This window comes from Augochlora pura, chromosome 10 (genome assembly GCF_028453695.1).
Source record: "Augochlora pura isolate Apur16 chromosome 10, APUR_v2.2.1, whole genome shotgun sequence".
Lineage (NCBI taxonomy): Eukaryota > Metazoa > Arthropoda > Insecta > Hymenoptera > Halictidae > Augochlora > Augochlora pura.
Genome location: NC_135781.1, coordinates 28,556,022 through 28,581,802, shown reverse-complemented (window position 1 = coordinate 28,581,802; position 25,781 = coordinate 28,556,022). Strand labels below are relative to the sequence as shown.

General features: G+C 42.9%; 1 protein-coding gene across 15 annotated transcripts in view; it reads right to left on the bottom strand.

Moving 5' to 3' along the window:
• LOC144475701 (uncharacterized) overlaps positions 1-25,781 on the bottom strand; it is an 83,687-nt gene that overhangs the window by 32,148 nt on the left and 25,758 nt on the right. For 11 of the 15 annotated variants that reach the window (XR_013494907.1, XM_078191851.1, XM_078191852.1 and 8 more), the window contains exon 2: positions 3,569-3,674. Coding sequence is in view for 14 of the 15 variants with exons in the window: in XM_078191851.1 (XP_078047977.1) it covers positions 3,569-3,674 (106 nt within the window). In the remaining variant the exon portion in view is untranslated. Of the gene's footprint in view, positions 1-3,568; positions 3,675-9,040; positions 9,219-25,781 lie in introns of those variants that run through there. The other 4 variants (XM_078191859.1, XM_078191863.1, XM_078191855.1 and 1 more) reach the window with 3 other exon arrangements.

Here is a 25,781-nt window from a genome sequence, read left to right as displayed (position 1 = left end):
GTTTCGCCGCGACTATATATCGATACCCGATAACTCGTCCCCGACCCGCTAATTATCCTCGCGGCGGTCTCGTTACGCGCACGCCAGGATCCCGTAATCCCGGGCAACCGACGCGGGACCGATCGACGTTGATGTTCGGCCGATCTTCTCGGACTGTTTAATCTGCTAGGCAAAAAATGTTGCGAAGCGAAACGACGCGACGCGCCGCATTTGCTTCGAGGAGCTTGAGTTCTACTTGTTGGTTGACAGATAGCTACGTAGAGTCGCGTGTTTCGAGATGAGGGGACTCATTTGGAGGATTGATAGCAATCTTGAAGACTGGAGCTATTGTCTGGCAAAGCGGAGTAGGGGGATCTACGGTGCTTCGCGGCGAACGCAGTCAAGCCGCATTTCTAAGTAGCACGAGAAATGGACAGAAGGTAACGATGTGGTCGTCGAGAAGAACTGAAGGTAGTCGAATAAAATTGCTCGATGGATTATATTAGGAATATTTCTGCAAACTTTGATTGTATTTTTTTGTTGCTTTGGGTAATATTTAATCTATTTAATGTCTAATTTCTATTCGATTTCTAATTTATGTATCCAATGGAATCGTTTCACACAATACCCATCAATTTTTTAACGCAAATTACTTTATTTCTTGTACGATACTTTCGTTCTTTCCAATTTATGAACTTCTTAATTACTGTAGGTAACCAATCAGTGTATCTCATTTATAAAATACTTTCTTTCTTTCTTTCTAATTTATACACCTTAATTTTAGATAACTCTGATCAATAATAATTGCAAACGGTTAATCGGTTTGAACGTCGTGATGGACGGTGCACCGCAGCTGGAAGAGGGTGAAAGGCTACTCAACTTTGCCGGACGGAATAAATGAATATCAGTGCAACATTGAACCGCAGTATCTCGACATGAAGAATCACATGACTTGTGGCATTTTGTCTTACAGCCTCAGAAACAAGGTGAACATTCGAGGCCCGCTAGATCGGGTCATCTAGGCGAGAGACATCTACTATTTGTTTAAGCGTAGGACGTTCAAACAGACATCGGTATTTGTAAAGAAAATCAGAGAAAAGAAATATAGTAAAGTTTCACAACATCGACACTGAGTGTATGTGTATGTGTGGCCGAGGGTGCGGTCGTTTAAAAATATTTAAAGAAGTTGAAACGATTTTAAGTCTGCGTTATTTGCAGATTATGGATCTTTGTACAGATTGATGCTTTTCAAATGTCAACTGAACTATATATTTATAGAAAAATAATGAAATACAAATTTTGTTACCTTCATCAATATATTCAGCAGTTAAGAAGTATTAATATTATATGCAACATTATCAAAATTTTAATAAAGCATCCAATTTTTAAAAAACAAAAGGAACGTGAATATCATCGATGATTATTAATACCGCGTCGCTATGTCGAAACACCATAAATGCATCAAGATCCACAGTCCTTCGCGTTCTAATTAAAATCATCGAAGATTCGAATTCGCTCGCACGGTCAAGAAGAAATAATTTTATATTTAATGATCCGTTGAATCTCGCCGCACCCTCGCTGTATAGAGACATGTGTACACTTCGAGTACAATGTGATCGTAGCGAAAGAAAATATTGTCCATACTTATGGCGTTATGAGAGTTCACGTTTGGTGGAACGTGGTGTGGTTATGAACCGGGAGTGAAACGTGACGACAGAGCGTGTGCGATATATCGAGACCATGTATATAGGGTGCGTCAGAAATCGCCGGACGATTGGGATGGAGACCGTCCCGTGTGCAGAAGTCGGAAACACAAGACCAGAACAATTTCGTCGTAAATCCACGGTAGGTAAGTAGAACAGATAAGCAATAGACAGACACAGTAGAAACGTTTCACACGGCCCGCAGAATCACTCGATTGCCCATAAAACCTTCTACAATTAAACATTCCCTTCTCAATTTTCATTCGTCAATTCAGCAAGAAAGTTCCTCCGAGAACTTCGCAGAGATCACGAGCTCAGCAAACGAAAAAAAAAAAAAAATCAAACTGCCATGAACGCTAAATAACATATTAAAAAGACAAATCATAGAGAACGCTGTAAGACCTGCTTCGTAATGATCGAGCATGAAATCGGAAAGGAACTTTCCCGCCGACGTGACGTTTCGGAACGTGTGAATATCTGTCGCTGCACCGCGATTTCGGAGACACCCAGTGTGTAAACGTATGTACGAACGGCAGCACGACCAGAGTAAAAAATCACTAAACACGTTCACAATACTACGGAGGGAGGTGGAAATATGAGAAACATGAGAAAAACAGGGTGGCCGATAATTAATGAAGAATCGGTGGAAGGCGAGCGTGAATTTCCCTTCGTTATTCCCACGTTGCCTGGCGAGCGATAAAATCGATCGACCGATCTCGCGGCGGCAACGTTCTTCCCTCGATCTTTCAATAAGAACACGATCCGCGCCCGATCAACGTTTACTTCCCATTTTAATTGATCGCCGCGCGACAAAACATCACCGCGGACGAACTATCTTCTGCGGGGATGAGTCCGCTGCGAATTTTGAATTCCCCCGGCGGCGTCGTTCTACCACCCTCCCCCCCACGTTTCCCCCTTTCTGTTCTTTACTCACGCTCGCGGCACGGTAATGTGACACACTAACGAATTCGTGGAAACGATTAACCTTCGGCCGGCACGGCGTGAATGCCTGAGCAAAAAAAAATAATTGTTGCGAGATCGACCGGCCTCTGCTCGAAAGCGTCCAGGGAAATCACACGATTTCCTCCGGCTGCAACTCTCCGCGCCGCCTTTTGCTCAGACAACACGCCCGGCCCACTACGCCACGATGTTGCTACGAGACTATCGTACTGATTAGGAGACTGATGAAGCTAGATTGTGAGGAGGAGAAACTGTACGGGCTGTTCCTTGCGAATCGGCCGGCTCGTTTCGTTTCGGACGGCCTCCGGAGAGACGCGAATTTTCCGAAGGATGTTTAACACGTTGCTACTGGAACGGGTAATTACAAGATTTAAAACGATAGGGGTGTAGATTGGAAGAAGTTTCGTTTCAACCATCGATATACATATGAAAATATATAGTTTTAGATTTAATTATATTTAATTATATTTGACATTAAAATCTCTCGCGTCCGCAGAATTTTGCTACGCGGCCCCATTTGGGGTCGCGACCCATAGTTTAAGAAGCCCTGCTCTAGACAATTTCCAACGAGTTCGAAGAATCACAGACGACTTCGATTAATTTCAAACAGTTTCAAAAGACATCTAAAGTCATCCAACGTGGCATCGCCAAGAAACGACTCGAAAGAGAAAAAATATTCGGTCGTTCAATGACGAAAGATCGCGTCAACTTCGAGTTCGAAGACCTCGGGGAGAAGGATCAGATCTCGACGAAGACGGAGAACCGGGGAGTCGAAAACGACGTTTTCGTCGCCCTCGGGCGTTCCTTTTCACAGTCTCGGATTCAAGGAACGATTACGAGCCGCGCCTGATTCGCGGCGGAACAGCTCGTACACATAATAGATGAAGAAACGTTAACAGGAGACGGGGGAGGGGGGGCCAACTTACTCGAGGTCGGCGGCGGTTGCGGCGCTCGGCGAACGACCGCGTGCTCCTGGTGCGGCCCTGTGTACTCGTGCCATGTGTACGTGCTCCTATACTCTGAATGGAGCTGCTGTAACAGAGAAACGGGACGACCAGTTAGCAAAATTAGCGTATCGTCCGTACGGCATTCGTTATATCGATGTTCTACAGCCGGGATTTGCGATTTCGTCGCGCCGGCTCGCGACTTGCTCTATTCTCGTTTAATCCTTTGCACCGGGACCTATTTACTTCGAGCGAGGATAACTGATTGGAAACGCGTGGATAATTATCAGCGTACGCATGTAACACATAAGCTCTGTTTTATCGATTGAATTTGCGGAGTTCGAATAAAGTCCACTTTCAAAAGCTTGCAGTTGAAAAACGAGAATTTCTGTCTTTGTAATTCCAAATAGTGATAAAATTAAAAAAAAAGTAATATTATAGTAATTTTACTATTTTTTTAATTTTTATTATAGTAATTTAGTCTAGTTTTAAATATGTTACTGCGTTTTATAGAGTGTTCGAATTTTCTGTGCTCAGGATTATAAACGACGATGAATTTCCACTAATCGCCGCAGTTGCAGAGATCGTCTTTTGCATCGATCAATATTTGACAGCAAAATGAAACAGCTTTTGCCTCTGGAGTTCCGGAGGTTAACAGAACGGAAAAATATAGCTTCGGTTTTGAAAAGTCGGCGATTGCGGGAGAAACAAGGGCCGACAGCGAGGTAAACTACCGATAAAAATCGAATAGCCGTCTGGATCGGCGGTGACAAGGGGATGAATTGTACTGCGGGTGACAAGAACGGTTCATCCGAACGCGTCGCATAAAACAGGGGCACCCCCGTTGCCATTGTCAGGCTGGGCGCAATCGAGCACAATGACGATGCACATCGGTTCCCGGAACCCGGACGATTCATTTTCTTTTATTCCAGCGAAAAAAAAAAAAAAGAAATAGTTTCAATGGGCGGTCGATCGATCGAACCGATGAATACACGTTGTACAAAGGAGAATCGTTACGCGAAGGAGACGCCAATGATCCAAAACGCGTCTTAGAGCCGCGAATTTCCCATCGGCCTCCTTGGTGGTCGCGGAACGTTGCCGAACCGAGCTGGGGTGAGCTCGTTGGTTCCGTTATTGAAAAATCGATGCACAAACCTCTTTTCCGGGATTCGGGGAAATTGAATTAGACCGGAGACGTTGTACTCCGTTGAAATCATGTTACAATATTGGAAAGTTTGTCGCGGAGTTTCCTTCGAATAAATACTTATCCAAGATAACTCTACATGTTGAATAACGTTTATTTGTGAATAATTCTATCGATTTATTTTAATAATCATCGAACAGGTTATACGAATAAAGATTTCAAAAGTTGACTGGTTCGCTTTAAATAGTTTTATAAGAATACGTTTTGTACAAATATACGCGTGAAAGAGAAAGACCAAATGTATACGAATACATTTTTTATTCACAGTACAGAGTATTTCTCTGGGTAAAATCAAATATAATAAACAGCAAGAAATTGCTGGAATTAATTTCGATCAGTGAAAATTCAAAGAAAATATATTTGAATCGACTAAAAAGTAATGGAAGTGGAAGTTCGCGGAAATTCGTGTCGATCGAATCGGGATCGTGTGAAATGAAATTTCATGGGTCGGGCCACTAAAATTCCGTTTCACCGATTAAAAACTCGCAGAAACTAATTCCAACTTTGATTCGGTCGAATCAATTTCGACGGGATCTACTTAAAACTAAAATATCCGGAAACTGTATTCTGTTGGAATACAGCTGATTGGGAGTAGGTTCTACCAAAAAGAACTGTTTTTTGCTGAAACTAAATTTTGACCAGCAGAAATAAATGCCCAGCGACAGCAAAATCAGGTGAAAAAAATTACTTACATCCACGGTGAAACGGTATCAAAGCAGGCAAGAGCGAAATTGAATGGACAAGGGTCGGAACCTTTGCCTGGCAAGAAACAACTGAAGCTTCGCGTGCAACTTCGACTAACAATAACACATAGCAGAGCACACGTTGCTAGCTGACTTCTATTCAACCGTGACAATGTCCACCGCCAGGAAATGCAGAAATACCTTGACGTTTGCTCCACAATGGTAGAAACGGAGGGGTGAGTCATGCCGTGACGAGTCCCACCCTTTTATATACCCAGTTAACCTCTTAGCTGTGTAGCCTGATTTTTGAAGTGTGTACCTAACACTGTCGTAGAAATCTGTGCACAGCTCTTTTCAAGTAAATTCCAATCCTTTTCTGTAGAATGTTTTACAATATCATCGAATCAACGAATCTATTTTCTGTAACGATTCTGTTAAAAAGAAGAATTTCCATAAAATATTCTTTGAACATTTCATTACATCAATTCGATCACAGAATTGAATTAAATTAATACGCAGCGAAGTTCCTATAAATTATCATCCCCATCATATTTTAGGAAATTTTGTTAAACGAATCGATTGAGCGGCACGCGATATCTCGTCGCACTTACCGCGTCACATTTTCATACCATACCGACGCCGGGTTAAATTATGATAATTATTCGCACCGCCTCAATGCCGCCATTCCAGGAAAGGTTTAAAAATAGCCAGAGGGTGACAATAAACAGAAGCAAACGACGCGTCTTGGCGTCGTGAATTCCCCATTAATCTGGCGTCAGAGAGGGGCGCAAGGGGGCGGAGGAGGGGTTTTCCACCTCTCGGGGGGGGGGGGGGGGTGGAAACGAGCTCATCGAGTTCTCGCGGACCTGGTCGAAAAAATCGATACAGACGCCCCTCTCGCCGTTGGATTTTCTAAAACCTGACAGATTCGTAGCGCGCCGCTAATTGCGTTGTCCCGTTTCCTCAGAGTCGATTGATTTAGTTACTTAACCCAGATACGTAGCCTCCGGACAGAGCTCGGACAGAAAACGCAGCGGAGACGCGCTATGCGGCGCGACGCGACGCGATTTTTCACCCTCAGAGAGTCTGAAACAATTGCGACGCGTGCACTCGTTCTAAACTGTTGTCGTTCCTTTCTTCTTTCTCGCGAGACAACGGGAACGAGTGAGGCCGGCCCCCGCCGACAATAGGGAAAATGTCGAGCAGCCTTCGTCTTTGGAATTTAGGGCTCGCGATACACCTGTACCCTTCTTTCGTTACATTTTTTTTTTCTCTTGTTTCGTTTTGCTCGCCGACACTGTCAGATCTACAGACTTCTTAGTCTCGTGTCCGGGCGAACGCGATTGTTTCCTTGTTCTTTTTAGTTTCGTTGTTTAGTTTAGCCTGGAATCTAGGGTGATTGGACAACCTGTCGTTCTCATCGACTCCATTGTATGGAAAATCAAGGAAATGTTACGTGAAATGCAGATTGAAGATCGTTTCGAAAATTATAATAATTTGTTAAGTGATTCTTCACGTGCAGTAATTCATTTTTCTGAATAGTTTAGCTAATTTAATAGAACTGTTTTTCATATCTTTTAAGGGTGTATTATTTTTACACTTTGATAACAATTTTTTATTTTGATAGCAATTTTTCTTCCAATGACAAATTAGAAGGGGAGTAATCAGATTGTTTGTTAGTGAAATCTTTCTCTATCTCTTGTCAACATACGTTTATTTTTCCTGGTGAAATATTAATGACAGTGGAATCTTTATGTGTTTCATATATTTCTATATTCTTCTCTAGTAACTGCGTAGCATTTATGTTTTAGAAGTTGAGAGCGGCAGATTAGATAATTTTTCTCCCCCAATAAAAATAATAATCTTATCGCCCCACTTATCTCCGCGTTCTCACTCTCCCTTATCTTGTCCATTCCAAACGGTTAACGAAACAGGAACATGAAATTTTTTACTTCTATGAGTGTCGTTATTTAATTCGTTATTTATGAATTGGTGAAGCAGCTTTCTGTACAGTTTCATATCGCGTCGCTTTAGTAACGAAGCAATTAAAAATAATAGAACGTTTTAATACTATCATCTGACTAGAACACTTTCCGTATATTCAAACTTTGTGCCGCTAACTATGGCGAGTCGATAACGAAACGTACAATACTATCAACATGTGTTAACATTGTACATTAACCGATAAAGTGGTTTTCTACGTGTAATCCAGTTTCACGTTTCAGACAATCACATTTTGGTAACGAAACAATTTGCACTAATAAAACTGTGTCCGAAGGAAACGCGCGAAATTACATTCGTTCAAAAATTAGTACGGGGCTCCGCGCTACCGGTTGAGGGCCGGAATTCGATCGAGTTAATTATTCAGACACGGTCGTTCGCATGTTCGCCCGGTTTCCGTACATTGAGTTAATAAATTCGGTTTGCGGTTGCGGTACGGCCTCGCTACGAAAAGGAAAAAAAAAGAACGAAGAAAAGAGCGAAAGCTGCAAAACCAAACCGCAAAGCTTCGAACTCAAGAGTGTACGGCGAAAAATGCGGAACAGTTTTCCCGCTATTTTCTCTCTCTCTCTCTCTCTTTTTCGCTTCCTTTCTTCCACACTCCGAGATCCCTTCGTGTAAATCAAGTTAATAAATTATGAGCGACGTGAGCGGAGTTTCAGGTCCGTCGACGGTTTTAATTATTTTGTTCTTTCGCGTTTCGTTCTGTTCTTTCTCGGTCGGATACCGGGATCGGGCAGCGTCGCTGAAACGTTCCCAGCGCTCCGTCCCGGCGTTCATTGTACCAATTAAAACATGCTGCAAGGTTTCGATAGATAGACAGACAGACAGGTCGATGCTTGGGGCTTCCATAATCCATTTGCAAAAGCTTTAGGCTCATATGTCTTTCGAGCCGCGAATAATTATCGTAATTTGGGCCGCTGCTGCTGCGAATCCCAGCCGCGGATCCTGACGCGTATCAGGAAATTCATTAAAAAGACAAACAAACAATCTGCGATATTTCTGCGGTGCTGATGACGTACGTAGCCGCGTCAGCGAAGACGCCTAATTACACGGATATCGATACGCGTTTAGCCGCGACATCTGGCGTTTTATAAATACGGCGCAGCACAGTTTGAATTTGCTCCACGAATTCCTACGCTTCAGAAAACTATTAACTGTTAATAATTCTACTAACTGTTAAAATTTATTTGCCAATTTCTTGAAACAGACGTCTTTATACAATTAAAAAAAAAAAACAATCATCGATGAACCATAAATATTGCAAAGGAAATTAAACAAATGGAAACTATACTGTAACTAGACCGCGAATTTCTCGTATATAAAAATTATAATGAAAAGCATCGATGATATATTAGAGAATGATTCAACTGAATACCTGCACCTATCTCTTCCAATCGTTGCAGGCAATATTTATTTCGCGTAAAGATCCACAATGTGCACGCGACATGCAGCCGGTATGATTATTGTGCATTAAACGTCTTTGCCTTGTGCAACGAATCACAGGTGACAGAAAGCGAAATGTCGTGTAAAAGAAACAATGAAAACAAACGGAAATGCGATCACCGTGTCCGAGGTCTCGACAACGATCTCCAAGAATCGAGCCTCGAGCCTCGCGAAGCCCAACCGGGGAAGGTCCATGGGGAAATTGGACTCCGCCGACGATGGAAACTCGGAAACGCGTGGAAGGAAAAACTGTCGACGAGAGAGCCCGCGCGAAAATACGTGGCGTCTCGCGAAAGTAAACGGCCGCAACTCCCGGCCGCGAACTGTACACCGATATCTCGCGACGGCCTGTCTATCGATTTTCATACGTTCATTTATTAATGGCGATGTAGGGCACCGTTAACCTTTTCATGTGTTACCGCCGCCGCGCCCACAGACCGGAGCCGGCACACAGCCGATATTTCCGTCGAATCGACGCGTCTAGCGCCGCGCGACGCAAGGGCCCCGGTCCAATTAACATTTTGCGAATCGGCAGGATTGCTACGGCCCCGCCACGCCGCTTCGCTCGAGAGCCTGGACGCATTAATTGCCCGCAGAAAACAATTACCTAGCGGTTGCCGAACGTGCGCGGCACGTTTGGGCACGTCGCAAAATGTTATTCGATCCGGCGCGGTCGAATTTGTGATTTTATGGATGTTCGTGCGAATTTCGGGTTTCGCGGTGAATTTAGGATAACCGGGTTGAGCACTATTTTCCAGAATTATCTAATTGGTTTCACTAATTGAGCGAGTTAGAATGGTAGTGGCGTGAGTCGCACTTTCGAAAATATTCACTTGTGTCTTGAATTGTACGCTTGCCAAAATATTGAAAGAAAGGGTAAAGTTACGTTAACGTGTAACATTAAGAAACTGAAGGTAATATCGGGAAACGAGAAAATGAAATAGTACGTATAAACTAATTGACGCAGGAGACAAGGGGAGACGGTCGCCGGCGCCGTCATTTTGTTTTCATTCCAAACATTCGATTATTATTAGCTGAACTATGCGCTGAATAAGAGACACGAATAGGTGGAGCGTGCGAACCCGCTTTCCTCCTCACGTCAACTAGTTTATTGGTCTTCTTGTTTACCAATCGAAGTGGCTTTCGGGAGGATATAGACAAGTGGGGACTACGGACGTGCAGGTCAGACGGTGCGAACGGGATACTCCCCTTTCTTCTCGACAGAAATTGTGCCATCTTTTCAGCAAGGGGAAGTACTATATTACCCTGTATATTAAACGTTAATATTTATGACCTGGCTATATACTAAGAATTCTATATATGTACCGACTAAATATATTGTATAATAATACTAACATGAAAATCATACAAAATATAACATTTAGAAACGAACACTAAAAACGCTGTCATCCAGTTCGAAAATTTGAGAGGAGAATTATTATTAGTCTACGCATTTTTAAACAGCCATTCCTTTTTACAATGATTAATCTTTTAGTTGACCAAGGCAACGGTTTCCGTAATCTCAACGTTTAGAACGACGTATAAGAATGAGAATTTGCTGAAATTCTTTACTGAAATTTTTAAATATTAATAATCGAAGAGTAAAATTCGATTTAAAAGAAGTGCGTAACATACACGTTTAGAAGTGACGAGTCCAACGCGACATTGTGGCGTTAAAGCATCGGCCAGAAAATCAGACGTTCTCAAAAACAGTGACACGAATAGAGACGGATTGGTAGAAAAAGGATTAAGATTGCGCCGATAAACAAGCAACGCTGTATCGATGCCCCTCGGTAGACTAAGTAATCAGAAAAGTTCTCCTGGCATTCCTGCAACTATCGAGGAGGCGCCGAGAGCATCCAATACCTCTACTAGAGAGTCTAGAGTCCTAAGTGTACTACCCACGGAACACGTACACACTCCCTGGAAAGCGTCGACTCTGTATTTCGAAAGGCTAACAAGATCGCAACTTGCTCGAAACACGGCTCGTTAATAGCCGAGGCCGTGTCGAGGGAAAAAGAAGCAAAAGGCATCATCGGCAGACCGGAGGATCGAAGATCGGCGGCATGGTTGCCGAACAACCATCGGGGTGAAAGAAATAACGACGGCTTGAACAATTACCGCGATTTCCGGTAGCAACTACCAACAATTGCGAAGTGTTTGCAATAGAAGAAGTTGTACAGGAGAAATAGAAGCATTTGCAGATACTATTTCTCTCAACTGCGTTCTATGTTTTTCATTTGAAATAGTAACGTATGTCTGTATTAAATGAAATACTAATTGAAATACTTAACTGAAATAAATATTTAATTCTTCCCGTGAAATTATAAGCATCAAAGAACTGCGATTACGTCTTGACGTTCGTGTTTGCACTTGAGACATGTACATTGATAAAAGCAACCGGATGATAAATGTTCCAGTTATATTCGTTAATTAAGAGAGGTATAAGAGAAAATTTACTCTCCGAACAATACGTGTTTCTACTTTTGCTTAGAATTATCTTCTCTCATAAATGCTAATCATAACGGACAGAAATTAATGGAAATAATTATTTCCAGTACGTCTTAAGACAATACCGCTTCGATTGATCACTGTTTTTTTACCACGCAATAAACAATTATTTTCTATGCACGTACTTATCTCTATGACGTCAAACAAAAGTTGCAACATTATTTCATACAAACAAGAACGATTCGTTAACAATTTCCAATAGTTTTTCCAATACTTTTGCCGAAGTCTGGAGAAAACACACGGCAATCTGCGCGCATAGCCTAACTGAGCGGAGAAAGGAAACGTAGCGGTAAGTCGTGCGATATTGATTTCAATCCGAATTTTATGGGACGCAGACACGTCGCGGGAGAAACGATCTCGGGAAGTCCGTGGAAAACGAGATTTCCACCGGGTAACAAAGACTCTCTCTCTCTCTCTGCCTACGCTGCGTGACACGAGTCGGACGTTTCGAAGCGTTCAAAGATCCGCGCACGCTTCTCCCGATAGTCTCGGCGCAGAATAAAAACGATCAAAGGTCGGGCGAACGCTCGACCGTTCCCGACGGAATCGAACGATGCCGGACGGACAGCTGCAGCACGCGAATGCACGCGGAATAATGTCGTTAAAGGTTCCACTTAACGAGGCAGCGAGTTAATTGATAATTACGCGGCGGCACGGAGAAAACTGCATCGGGAGGTGGTGGGGGTGGGGGGGAGGGGGATGATATCGCGTGCGCAATTAATCGAGAGACCGGTGCGGAACCGCCTCGTGTAATTGCACGCGAAAACCCTCCTCCGCCTGGACCCTCCCCCTCCGTCCCCTGATTCGCGAATTCGAGGAGTACGGGACGGGGGTCACGTGGAAATCACCGTCGCAGGTTTTATCGACACGGTCGCTTGGACGAAGTACTAACTCTACATATATTTCACAAATACATCATGTTTATAAATATTATAAATATATTCGGATATACTAGAATAATATAATAGTCGGCATTAAAATCAAATGGCAATGAAAATATGAATTCTGATTGTATTCGGTGCTTCGATTTATATTTTTCTAATTTAAAATTGACCGATCAATGTTTAATAAAATTATTGTATTGTAATTCGTGAAGCCGTGATCCGTGAAGATCTATTGAAGAAGCAACTATGAAGTATCATTATACATATAGCACGATAAAAGTTGTCCGACTAAAATGATCTATTGATATGTCATTTTCAAATTGCACAAGCTCACTAGCAATTAATAACTATTGAAAACAGAATTTCCACATTTACCAAGTATTTAATATTTCAAAAAACCAGACTAATTTTTGGTTCAACTAAATATAGCGACTTCAATGAAAATGTTTACCTAATCCTGCCAAATAGATCAATAGGTGCTATTAATGCGTCAACGTGTTCAGTAGACTGATCATCGCAGTGGTCGATAATGCTGGCGGCGGTGGAACTTGTTTTCGCCAAACTGCAATCGGTCAGAACAGTCCCGGTAAAACTAGATTTCAGTCGGGGGGGTAGAGGGTCGAGCCCTCCGTCGCGTATAATTCGTATAATTTGTCGAGGGAGCACGGTCGGCGAGTCCGTCGATTGGACGGAAAATTGTCTGAGAACGAAGAGAATCGCAGGCTCGTTCCCAGAAACCGCGGAATTGTTTAACGACCCGGCGATATCGATTCCGTCGGTTCCGAATATAGAGCCCGCGAACTTTCCACGAGGAACGGGCCACGTGTCCACGTCCCGGATTCATTAACGAAACCGCCGTGAATGAAAGTTACCTTAATTTAAACTGCGGCCTGCGCTCTCGAGGCCCGGGATCGTTTAACCCTTTATAGGGCATAATTTCTGAGACAGGGGAGTACGAAACTTTTTCTATGGAGCCTCGTTAATTGGGGACCGGCGCGGATTAATTGACCGCTTTCACTGTTTAATCAAGATCCTGACAGGAGATAAACGGATTCGCATCGTGCCGTGAAATTTCTTTCAGCTATAAATAATTTTAATCAACTGAAACTCATGTTTTTAATTCTTTTCTACGTTTCGACTATTTTCGACGTTACCTGCTCAAATTGCACTCGTAATTATACCGTTTTCAATTATTTTATATTGCTTTACTAGTACAGCTTTTTGCACATTTGCATGTAATAGAAACAATTTCCTGAAATCGCGGACGCAATAAAATTAGTAAAATATGATGTAGGCTTTCATAAAAATATTTTATGATAGAACTAAAATTCCATGGCTACGTTTTGTGGATCTTCCAAGACTTTTATTTAAATGTATAGCTAAAGATTAACTAATAATAACTGCTAATATTGTAGAACAATCGGTACTCGTTGAATTACAATATACAGCGTTTCACTGATCAAAAGATCAGTTTTTTAACAGGTTTTTGAAATATCAGTTCACATTAAACATTATTCGGATAACGACCTGTTTCCTGCTAGATTAATAAATACAACCAACCATTCCTCATCCCATCAGGTATCGATCCTTTAACAGCTTCTCCCTCACACTCATCCAACAAAGCCAGTAAATATTATCCCCCCTTTAATAATAGCAATACTTAAATTCATCTGTCTTCACAGTTTTGCGTTTGATCCATAAATTTTCGTTATAAATCCGTAAATTCTGCAGTCTATTAATAATACCACGACATCTATGGAATCAAAAAAGTTATCTGTGACAAACCTAAGAAATTGTCACCCAACGAAACAGTATTTCATCTCTGAACAATTTCGATGTGTTCAAAAAAACAACAGAACGAACGTTCGTAAGCTCTACTATTCGTTCCAGCCACGAATCTACGAAATCCACGGATCAATTATACCACGAGAACAATCGTTATTACAATTTTCCATTTTGGCATGACGGACCGTTTAACCCAGTCACCGTTCGCCGACACATTTGATATTTCCATAATCCAGGTGGGCGCGTTACGAAAACTGAATGGAAAAGTATAATCGGCCGAGAGAGAATTTACGGGCTGCTAAATCTGTCCGGTAGAAATCTAGAGAACTCAGCTGTTTGAATAAGGAGAGCGGGGGTGGCTTATTTCAGAGCCGGGCGGATCCTAGTTTTGAATCGGGTTTCAGTGTTTTAGCAACGGGGCTAGACGCTGCGTCTAGAACAAAAGACGAGATTTTATAGAACAATCTAGAGCGATCAGATTAATGGGCTCGGCGCAGGGAAACGAACAGAAGTGTCCCGACGTTGATCTCCTCGCTCGAAAGATGCCAATCCAAATGGATTGTTTCGTATTCCGAGCGCGAACAAGTGGCGTCCCCTGTATAATGATCGGCGAAATATCTTCGCGGCGGGATGCAATGAATTATGTCGGCGACAACTTCGGCGCAACTCGATGAATCGCAATTTACGATCGATCATTTGCATCGAAAATTAATATGTAGACAGCCGTAATTAGGCTGCCGGTTTTCGTGCGCCCGTGGCACGAGCGAATTAGCAAACCACACAGAGACATTCGCTTTAATTAGAATTGATAGCGTTCTCGTGGAACTCTGTCAATTATTTTGTAAAATAATTTGCATTAAAATTATACTGGTCGATTGTAGGGAGAAACAGTCAACGACTCCACTGTTCACTAAAATGAAAAAGCATGATAGAAGAAATTTCTACTTTTTATATACTACATTTATATAAAATATATTATATACTTATTTATTATATATCATATATGACATTCAGGTTATATTACACAGACTGGCATTATATTCCAAATCATGCAAAGATAATGGTAGCTCATATTTTTTATAGACACCACCTATTAAACAATGAATCTGAAATCCATAAGGCCTTCTAGAGTTCGGAAGAAAGTAATAATAATTTTACTAATTCTAATAATAATTAATGCCAGTATTTCGTACGATCGTCTAAGTGTTAATTAAAGAATAGTTTTTGCGTGCTCAGACATTCTTCGGTGTGGATGTCAAAACCGCAGGAGGCACGCGCAATCGCGCATGCATCCCCGCACAGGTGGAGAGAAAAAAAAACTTTCATTCTGTGATAATAATGGATGAGAAACGCAGATAGAGGATAAACCGTTTCCCCGAGTTCCTTCATTCCTTCCCTCAAACTTCTCCATTCTTTTGGCGAGCCGGCTCCACTCGGATGAAACAACTTTTAAGACGTGCAATTTAAACTTTTAATTGCTTGTTCGTTTTAAATATTAAAGGAGACCGGCGATTTACGTCGCGACGGGCCGCGACGAAATCTGGTACGGTTCTGCACGTATTTATGGTCGCAACTTTCAACTGTCGTGATAAAAATGCCACTTCGTACCCAACTATGCTCACGTATTTATGTTCGACTTCGGTGAAACATTTCGTAATCAATACTTGATAAGAAAGGCAGAGAATCTTGATTTATTTGTGAATAAATGTACAAAATGCAGGGGAATGTTCATACGACAGAAAGATATTGTTTAAAGACTAAATACAAACAGCTGAGCTGTTTGAACCTAAATTGTGTGAGTCGATTTTTTGCTAGGTGGATTTAATATCATTAAATCATATTATTTATATATAAAGAATTGTAACAATATCTTATGTTATTGCATATCAAAGGATTTGTAATCCATCCTTCGTTATACAGAAATTAACATTTTCGGCCTACAGCATTTCTGCTTTCGATAGCGCTAATCCAAGGCTGAGAGTCTTTTAGATACATTTTGAGAAACAGTTGAAACAAACGCGACAGCTAGAAGTAAAAATAATAAGACGAAGCTTTTAAGGTTTTACCAAACGGTTTCGCCAGCAGCGAGGAGAAATCCGCAGGTCGAAGTTCGCCAAAGCCTAAAAGCCTAGAAGAGGCTAAGACGTCGTGGACACCCGCTTTAGCAGCGCGAGGAGGATGAAGACGCGGAGCGAGTGGAAAAGTCGAGCGTGAGATTGAGGTACGCTCAAAGGCGGCCGTCAGATTCGCGACCGCATCTCGGATCATTCACCTAGGCTCGCAACACGTTCCAATCTCGCGGGTGTCAACCGAGAGCGTTCCTCAGATTCTTTCTTCATCTTTCCATCCTCGGGAGTCGAGCCTCCTCGCGAGGTAATTCCCGCGCGATCGCAGACCGGAGAGGAATCCGTCTTTTCCAGACGGCTGCGCGTCGATGAGATGAGATGAGATCGTCTGCCAACAATTTCGTCTCAACCTCTGCTATCCTCTAATTTTTGCCAAAAGAACGATCATTTCTCTTCAAGGAGTAAAAGTCGGAAATTTGTCGATCTATCGCCGGTTAACTTATAACTGCTTGAGTGACCATTTTTCATTTCTATCAATCGCTACATTGATAACCACTTTTATAATTATATTTTCATTGTGCATCTTCGTGGAAGATGTTCTACATTGATCTTGAGACGCGAGAAATAAATCCGTTTGCAACAATTAGGTGTATAAGTTTATTTATTACTGAAAAATGAAATATATTCCGTGTTTTAAGAATTAAGATAAATTGAGAATACAGCATAACGTTTTCACTGTTCTATATTAGCTAGTCTTGTCGTATCGATTATCACGTAAAAAATAATAAAAGACTGTGACTCGCAATTGCTCCGGTATCTACTTCACCTAAACACTGATGAGTACATAATCGATACCAATTTCGCCGGGTATAGAGGTGATCATCATTTGTTCTGACGTTTACGCTATTTCGTCTATTTCGTCTACCCGCTGACGAGTATACGTAACTCTGGTAGTAATTTCTCCTGACAGAGGCTTCAGAAAATTTGGGGGTTCCATGGATCATCAGAGTTTGAGGACTTGCGCAGAGTTCTGGATAGCGGCGTAGTGGTTGAAACGTTCATTTATCCGGCATTGAAAAAATCCCAAGCCGACAGCATTGAGGGCGACGACGCGGCCGTGTAACCGCGTCAGAGAGACAGATTATCGGTGTCGTTATCGTCATTATTAACGGCAGGGCCGTCATCGGCGTCGTTGAAGTGGAACTCGAGGATTTACGAGCCACTCGCCGCGGTATCCGACTGCTCTGAACGCGTCGCACAGCCGCAAAGTGGTTCAACACGAAACCAGGCCCGATTTCTCGTACCGGCGGCGATGACGACGCGACGCGACGCGACGTCGACGACTGCTCGCCCTTTTAGCTGTAAAGGGACTCAATCGTCTCTCTCTCTCTCTCTCTCTCTCTCTCTCTCTCTCTCTCTCTCTCTCTCCAACTATGCCTCTTTCTGTCTCCCTTTGTATCTCTTTCTATCTCTTATTCTCTGCCTCTATATCTCTCTTTCTCTCGCCGTCTCTCTCCCTCTTTCGCTATCTATCTATCCCTTTGTCTGGCTCGTCTAGATGCTAAAAGTTTTCCCGACGCGCGATACCACAGCGTTCCATATCGATTCGCGAGACGGCTGGCTCAAAGAGCCGGCAGTCGAAAGCAGTTCAAAGTTGAAGCGGCGGGAGATAATTAATAGTGTCGGCGCGGCCTCCCGTTCCCAACCCTTTTGCGAGGGGGCACAATGGTCACGCGGCGTGACGCCGACGTTTTCGCCGGTTTTTGAAGCTCCGCCGCACCGGCTAGACTGCCGATGAGTGCCACCCAATTATTACGCTGACTTTCCAACGACCCTCGCAGGCAGATTGTTTTACAAGGCGCGACGAGTTTGTCGATACGAGACTCTCCGGCGGCCAATAGTTTACCAGATATTGAGTTCCTCATTAACCCATTAAGGGCCGCCGTTCTACTTCGATGACACTCGCGCTTTAATGTTTGATTACCTCCAATTCGCAGCTGCAAACACACTCCTACTAACCGGCTTTTCTTGAGATATCGTATTCGTCGAATTAAGGCGGCAGTTTTTATTATATATAATTTTATCGTATGTCGAATTTTACTGTATAATCGAAATTTTAAAAAATGTTTGCAACGCGAAATCCATGTTAACAACGGATAGAGGGTTTTTAAATAAAAGACTAAATTGAAAGAACCAATAAAGTTCAAAACAGATTTTGTTTCGCTTAAAATTACAATCGATCTCGCCTTTGAAAGGCAATCCCATCTATTCCAAAAAGCTAATCTATGCAACACGTAATGGAAGTTCGATTCGATTCCATGAAAAATTGCGAGAAATAGGTCAGAGAGAAGAATTGTTTACCAAGGCGAAATCGCGGATAGAGAGAGGAGAGGGGGTGGTGTGTAACGCAACTGCGTGAGAAATTTATACAATTCGAGAACGGTGCACGAACAAATTGGCAATCACGCGCGACCTCTATTTCCGACGGATCGACACTTCCGTCGATCGCAAAAAATCCGCGCGAACGGTTGTCGCCGGAGGGCGCAAAAGGGAAAACGGGGCGGATACGAGGAACGGAAAGCCTACGCGCGACACGACGAAATTGGTCGACGAGGTTTGAACATCGAATAAATCACGGGACGGACGATGAAAAGCGCGAATAAATCGTCGGAACGGCGACATAGCGTAACGGCGTCTTCGCGTGCAAAGGAAATGACACGTCGCGTAACTGGCGAGGATAATTAAAATCGCATTCCCGACGCGGGCTTGATTGCGGATGGAGGCAGTCGCGTTAACGTCGCCGGCAGTCTAGGGAAATCTACGGAAAAGTAAATCTCCGGGGATTTAGGAATATCTACGGAAATGCAGGGAAGATCTACCGAGATTTAAGAAAAGCTGCGAAGATTCACGGAAATCTACGACGTGCCTTATTAATGGGGAAATAGAGTAAAAAAAAATTTTTATGCTTTCGAAGACTATAGCACGACCTACAATGAAAGTATCGTGTATCCTTTTGATTAAACGAAGTTCTGTGAATCGTCGGATTGCGGTTACCCATTTTCTTCTATTAAATGGAATAAATTGTTCCACTTTTCGAATTTTCATTACGACAAACTCTAAAGGATACCAGCACCCACACCTAATCGCTGCATCCGCAACCTCCGCGTACATTTTCTACGGCTGAATATATAAAACACCAACGTTCCCAAAAATTTGATTATTCGGCCAGGATCGTGAGAAGATTTTTGTACCTCAACGGTGATAGACACCAGGCACGTTGCCCAAGGTGGCAATCGCAGAGTCACCGGCGCCGCCGCGGCTCGAAGGAACATAAACGCGAGAAAGGTGCCGTCGTCCTGAATTTCTGGCGAGCGGCAACGAAATGGTTCAGAAAAAAAAGGGATTCCCGTGGTGATAGGGACTTTTGGTCGGCCAATAAACGAAGAGCAAGGAGAGGATCTTGGAAGTCGTCGTCGCGGTCGTTTCCACGCCGCTTGCCAAGCAAAAGAACAGAGACGAGACCGAGTCGTGGAATTGCATCGTGGTGACGGCGGTGACGTAACAGGGACCCGTCGACTCTCTGTCCCTCTTTCTCCCCTGCTTTCCCTCTCTTCGCTCCCCTCTTCCCCCTCTCTCTCACCCTTTCCCTATCTATTCCTCTATTTCTCTGTCCAGTGCTCTAACAGAGGTCCTGCACCTCCGCATGCGGGCCGCGCTATCAACACGATTGCGCGTTGCAAGCGACGCTCACGCTAGCGCTCATGGAAGCCAGGAGGGCATATGGCCAAGCGGCAGAAGTCAATGCACCGGGTTCCTCCAACCGGCTGCACCGCGAGTATCGACGAAGCCGGAACGGTGGCGCAGTGCCGGTGTTCCTCCTACTCTACCATCGTCTTCGTGCCAGCCGCATGCAGACGTTGAAATACTGCGTGTCAAAGTCGAATCACGGGGACAGCTGGCGTTCTTCCGACCCGTTCGCGCGTTTCACATGTTCGTTCAGACGCGACGCGACGCTAAACGCCTCCCTCCCTCCTGAATGCAATTTAAATTCCGGCCCTTCGCCGTTTAACACGTCGACTCCCACACACCGCCGCCGCTACCGACCCGCACAAATCAGAACAACTTGTTTATCAATATACGGGGAGAGAGGCGATATTTATTGCTGCAGATACGTTGGTAACCTTCCTTAGATCATCGCCCCGATTCTGTGCAATAGAATCTCGATTATGCGAACCAGTTAATCAATCTTTATCGATTTGTGCAATGAATTATGTTTATTGATTATTAGGTAGTTTTATTAAAATGTAAACAGAATAAAAGAGTAAAAAAATTTAATGTCTTAATCGATAGCTGTAGAGTTAATTATGTCTCGAAACAAACTGAAGACACAGCAATTGGTGACCACCCGACAGTAATCAGCTCCGCTCTCATAGAGCAGTCACTTTGTGAAACGTGTTGGGGTCGTACAGGTCAGATAGTAGAGTTTAGATAACAAAGTTCAAATATCAGTTCACATAATCGATGTTCTAATGTACTTGGATACTTAGCAATCATGAAGAAAATTGTACTGGAATTAATAGCGAATCTTCGTGCAAATGAAAAATTATTCTACAAGTTATTCGTGTCAATTGGAATGTCACCTTTCCCCCTGATAAGTCTTTCCAATTCGTTGAATTAAATCGATTGAATTAAAATTTTGCAAATGAATTATCGAGTATCGCAAAATGAGAACGAACATCTGGCAGTGGTTCAATCGCACGCGAACTCGGCACCCTTATCTAGCATACGAAGTGAATAATCGTCCTCGGAGGGCGCACTGATGAACAGCCAGTTTTTCATGACTAATTTTACTCACGAAAATAATCGTGTCCGCGGCGTCTGTGAGACCTAGTTTTGCGGTTACATGCGATTTTCGTGGCGCAGGTTAACAGTCCGCAGCAGCAAGGTAACGCGATTTGCGTCACCTGCTACATATTGAAATATTCGCCTCGCCGCCGTGGGATATAAATTAGAGCAACGTAGATTTACGAGACGCGACGCGATAACAAAAATGGCCGCAGAGTATCATACACATATACATGGTAGCTGTAAACCTAAACTTGTCTGGCCCGGACTCGCTCGGCGTACGAAAAAAGGAAACGCATCAACTAAATTGAAGTGGAGAAACGGCGGTCTACCAAACGAGACTCCCACCAAAGCCATCATTTACGAACCCTATGAAAATCATTTTCCATTACGTCCATTGCTAACCGCATCTACGGCTAAAAAAATTGAAAGTTATTCCTCACGATAGTGACGCACGAGCCGACCTCAACTTAGGTACAAAAAATTGTTGAAATTTCGGTGCGAGTCGCTCGTTTAACGTGAAATATTGCTACATCTTCCTGAGAAGGTTGCATAATACATCTACCAAATTTTAAATTAATTACTGCTGCGTTTTGCTTAGAAAAATTCCAATGCGCCATCCTTTTTGACAGTCGATACAATAGAAACATTAATAATTGCTTAATAATTGTTTCACGTGTGTGAAATTGAAGATGATATACACAAAACACAGCTGAATTAGCAAAAATTGATAGCATTGATTAGCATTGTACTGTATTTTCACTCTGAAGAATTTTCTAATTGCTGATGCAGAATTCCTCATAAAAATTCGTTTGCTATAGGAACATTACTTTAAAAAATGTTTGTCGAATCGCATTTCATGCTATTTCTGTATATAATCCTTGATTATCTAAAGCTATCACTGCACAGATATTATTTGATACGGCAGGTGCTTTACGTTAAGTTCGAAAAATATAAAAAACACAAATCTATTATTAATTTTCAGTTACCATTACTGTAAAAAAAAGAAGGAAACTGCGACTTTTTGTGACTATAGATCAGCAATTTTCGCCACGTTCTTGGGATTCTTGATCACAGTGCGGCGTGCAACAGCAGGACCAGAAGTGCACCGAAAGGAGCGATCCTCGCGTTGCGCATTGCAGCGGGCAAGTGGTAAAAGTCAACGTACGTCGCGGCGCGAGGAGAACGGCCGGTGCACGTGACAGTGCATATCGACGAACGAACGAGTGGCGCAGTGCCGGTTCCTCCTACCTTTCCGTGACGCTCGGCCACCGGGAATCGTGTTGGCCGATTGTGGAAAGGTGACGCGGCGAAATTCCCCGCTGCAATATCGAATCGACCGCACGGCCGCCCCGAAAACTCCGCTTATCGCTGGGATCGCCCTTAAAAAAATAAAAAAGAAATCCGGTCCGGCGAGAACGCCGATCCGGCCAACGAATCGCCGATAAATCACGCCGGCCTCGCCGTAAAGAATCACGTGAAAAACTGCAGCCACGATTCGAAGAACAATGCGCGACGATAAGACGAACGGCGCGCGGGTCTCGAACGATTTCTCGACTCTTGTACACTTGCTACATAGCTCTTTTGTACCGCACAAATATACTATTGTAGTGTATATAAACTAATCAGACTCTAGAAGAGCAGACACTTCGTTTTGAACCACAATTTAGGACTGCTGTTTCGCGTAGGAGTTGTTGGCCGCGGATATGTATAGTATTCGGACACCTTCTAAAACAATAGAATTTTTCTAACCTAACGAAATGACTTAAATAACGACGTTGTTTCATTTCATATGAAAAATACGAAAAGAACATGGTATAAATATGTATTTCGTTGTTGTCGATAAAATATTTATCGAAAGAAATTATTTGCCTCTTATTGGATTGATTTTTCAAGACGGTGTCGACTTAACAGACGAGGAACAGATTAAGTTGGAAAAATGAGAGCGATATTAAGGTTGGATGAACGGAAGGTTCCCACGGCGATCTTAACGACAGAAAGACCATTTTTTCTGGAAGTGCTGCTAGTCGACTGCCATTCAATCGAAAAACCCGTTCGAAATTCGCCTCGACTTGTTTGCGAAAGAAGTGGCGCGGGCATAGGCAATTTTGCGCCGACGGAATCACCATGAAAATCAATTCTGCCCGACTGCGAATTGCACCGACGGTGCACTCCGTGGAAAAAAAAGGACTGTTTTACGAGCGGCGAGGTAGTTCTCGTTAAGCCAATCAACATTACCCTCCGGTAATTTTCCTGGTTCCCTCTAGAAAACATCTATAGCGCGTCCTAGTTTCCGGGCGCGGCTCCCGGAAAAGGACTTTTTCGTCGGAACGACAGTGATCTGACGAGGGGATGTACACTGAAAAATCAATGGTCGTCGGGAACAACGTTTTAACCCGCTCTGCGGTGACGAGGATCTCTCGGATGGCGAAGGATAAAGAAGGAAACGATGCTGTTCGGTTGTCATGCGAAAACTTCTACTGTAAGGATAACGATCGTCGTCCGCTCCGGCTCGCTACAAATCGCTGCAGGAAGTCGAACTTCCGTGACGAATGAGGTCGGGGGTGGACCGGCGTGTCAAGTCGTCGCATGCGCAATTTTGATTTCTTTCGTTGCGTTCAGTAATATTACGGGACTGAACAATTCCGGTCTGTATTTTTTATTCTCCCAATAATAAGCAACAAATGTTGAAGGCAAATTGAAAATACGTATCCGGACATCGATGTAAGAGTTAGCACGTCAGACAAACGCTGTTTTCAGTTATTACTAATATTTAACCACTGAAGGAAATTCAGATACACGGTAATTATAAATATCGTGTTTCTTCTGTAAGATCATTAACAATGAAGATGTTCTAATCAGCGCAGCTGCGAATGAAATTACGAGACACGAAGATCTGCAGCCTATTTAAAACTAGAACCTTGCCGAAGTAATTTCCAAATTCTTCAGCACGTAAAACAGAGAGTAATTTCGCTGGGACGCCTTGTAAGACGTTGATGTATAACGCGCGAGGAGCGAAAGGTGTTCGAGAGCCAATGTTCGCCGCGTCGCTAATTCTCCGTGGGACTAATTCGCCGTGTAATCGGCCGAGGCAGGGTCGCCAGCTGACGCTCCAGTTTTCGAGGGAAGGCGAGATCATCGTGACGATAACAGAGGGATCCTTTCATCGGGGAAACAGTGGTCGTAAGAACAACCGGAAGACCAGGAATCGGAGAGACGGGCTTTGTGCGAACGTCGAAACGTCGTTACACCGGCCTGCGCGATCAGCTTCTGGACAAAGCGCGGATAAAAACGACGGCTTGCTGTTCAGGCGAGCGATTATCCGCTAATGAGACGCGTAATTGCGGAACACGCCGGACGTTAATCTCTCTTGTTCCTGTTTGAAAAGCACGGCATGGTGAAAGAAGCCTGGCGGCCGACACAGGAATTTCCGTTTACTCGCGAGGACGCAATTTAACGGATTTCGCGGGCCCTATTAAACGAGGAAATTGAGTTTCTTGAGGCGAAGACGTTTCTTCTGCTCTTCCAAGAATTTTAAAGCTCGCGCGAGTTTTACGTCGCATAATCGATCATTAGAAACGGAACAAAGTGAAAATAATTCTGAATGCTCCGAAGAAGCACAAATTACTCTTTGGAATCACAAACCACTTCTAAATAAAAGCTTGCTGATAGCTTTTGTTTATTATTCATGCATATCGGTAAAAAATAATTAGAAAAGACTGCTCGGGCAGATCTCTCCCGTTAGAACCGGAAGGGTTAAGTTTATTCGACTCTGCAGATCTTCGAAATTACGGAAATATTAAATTTGTCATTTTTATGACTTCAAAGAAGTATACGTTATTATTCATGAATTATGGAGGTAATAAATGTTTGGTAAGCAAGATCCTGCGAATGGATCTTTTGCGGCTGTAAGGATTTGGAAGATCGAAGCCTGTAGAATAGTATGTAGAATTGTAAAGTCAAAGGCTTCTCTGACTTCGAAATTGCAATAGACTGTAGAGGGCACGGTGGAGGACGCCGGTTCGATGCTTGAGTTGAGAGACGAGAACGACACGAAATTTATTCATTAGATTCCCCTGGACTGGCAATACCAAATCAGAAGCCTGGATCACGCGAACGAGAAAATATTCGCACGCCATTATTAATCCTATAAGCCGCTGCGAACAAATTTTTATCCATTTAAAAGTTCATCTGAATTTCTGGCATACTTTCGCACACACAAATACATACATTCCTCGCCTGCTCAAATCCAATCCCTTCCAATGAACCTGCAATTATTAACACGCAGAGCGCATTCTCTTATTCTCATTTTATCCCTATTGGACGTCACTTTAATTACCATTTCAAAACGATAATACTAATTGTCGTACTCTTCCTTGATAAGTTGGAAATTCTAACTATGCGATCTTTGTTCTTATTTTTTACCCGTATCGTTTAAATATATTATTAAGACATGTTTACTTGTTCTATAACAAATATTCTAAATATAATCATTCTATTTGTTCTACACTCTTTATTTTTATTCTAATTCAATCTCAGTGTTAAAACAATTCTTGCCCTATTGAGTAAAAAGTAATGCGATTAACGATTAACGATTATAACGAGTCAATTATTATAAATTATTATCGATTAGCTACAATAACTAACGAGTTCTAACCGTTAACTAAACTACAACAATTTATAATAGCAAACGAGTTATAATCGCCATCTAATCCAGAATAATTGATAATAATTAACGAGTTATAGTCGTCAGTCAATCAATCAGATTAC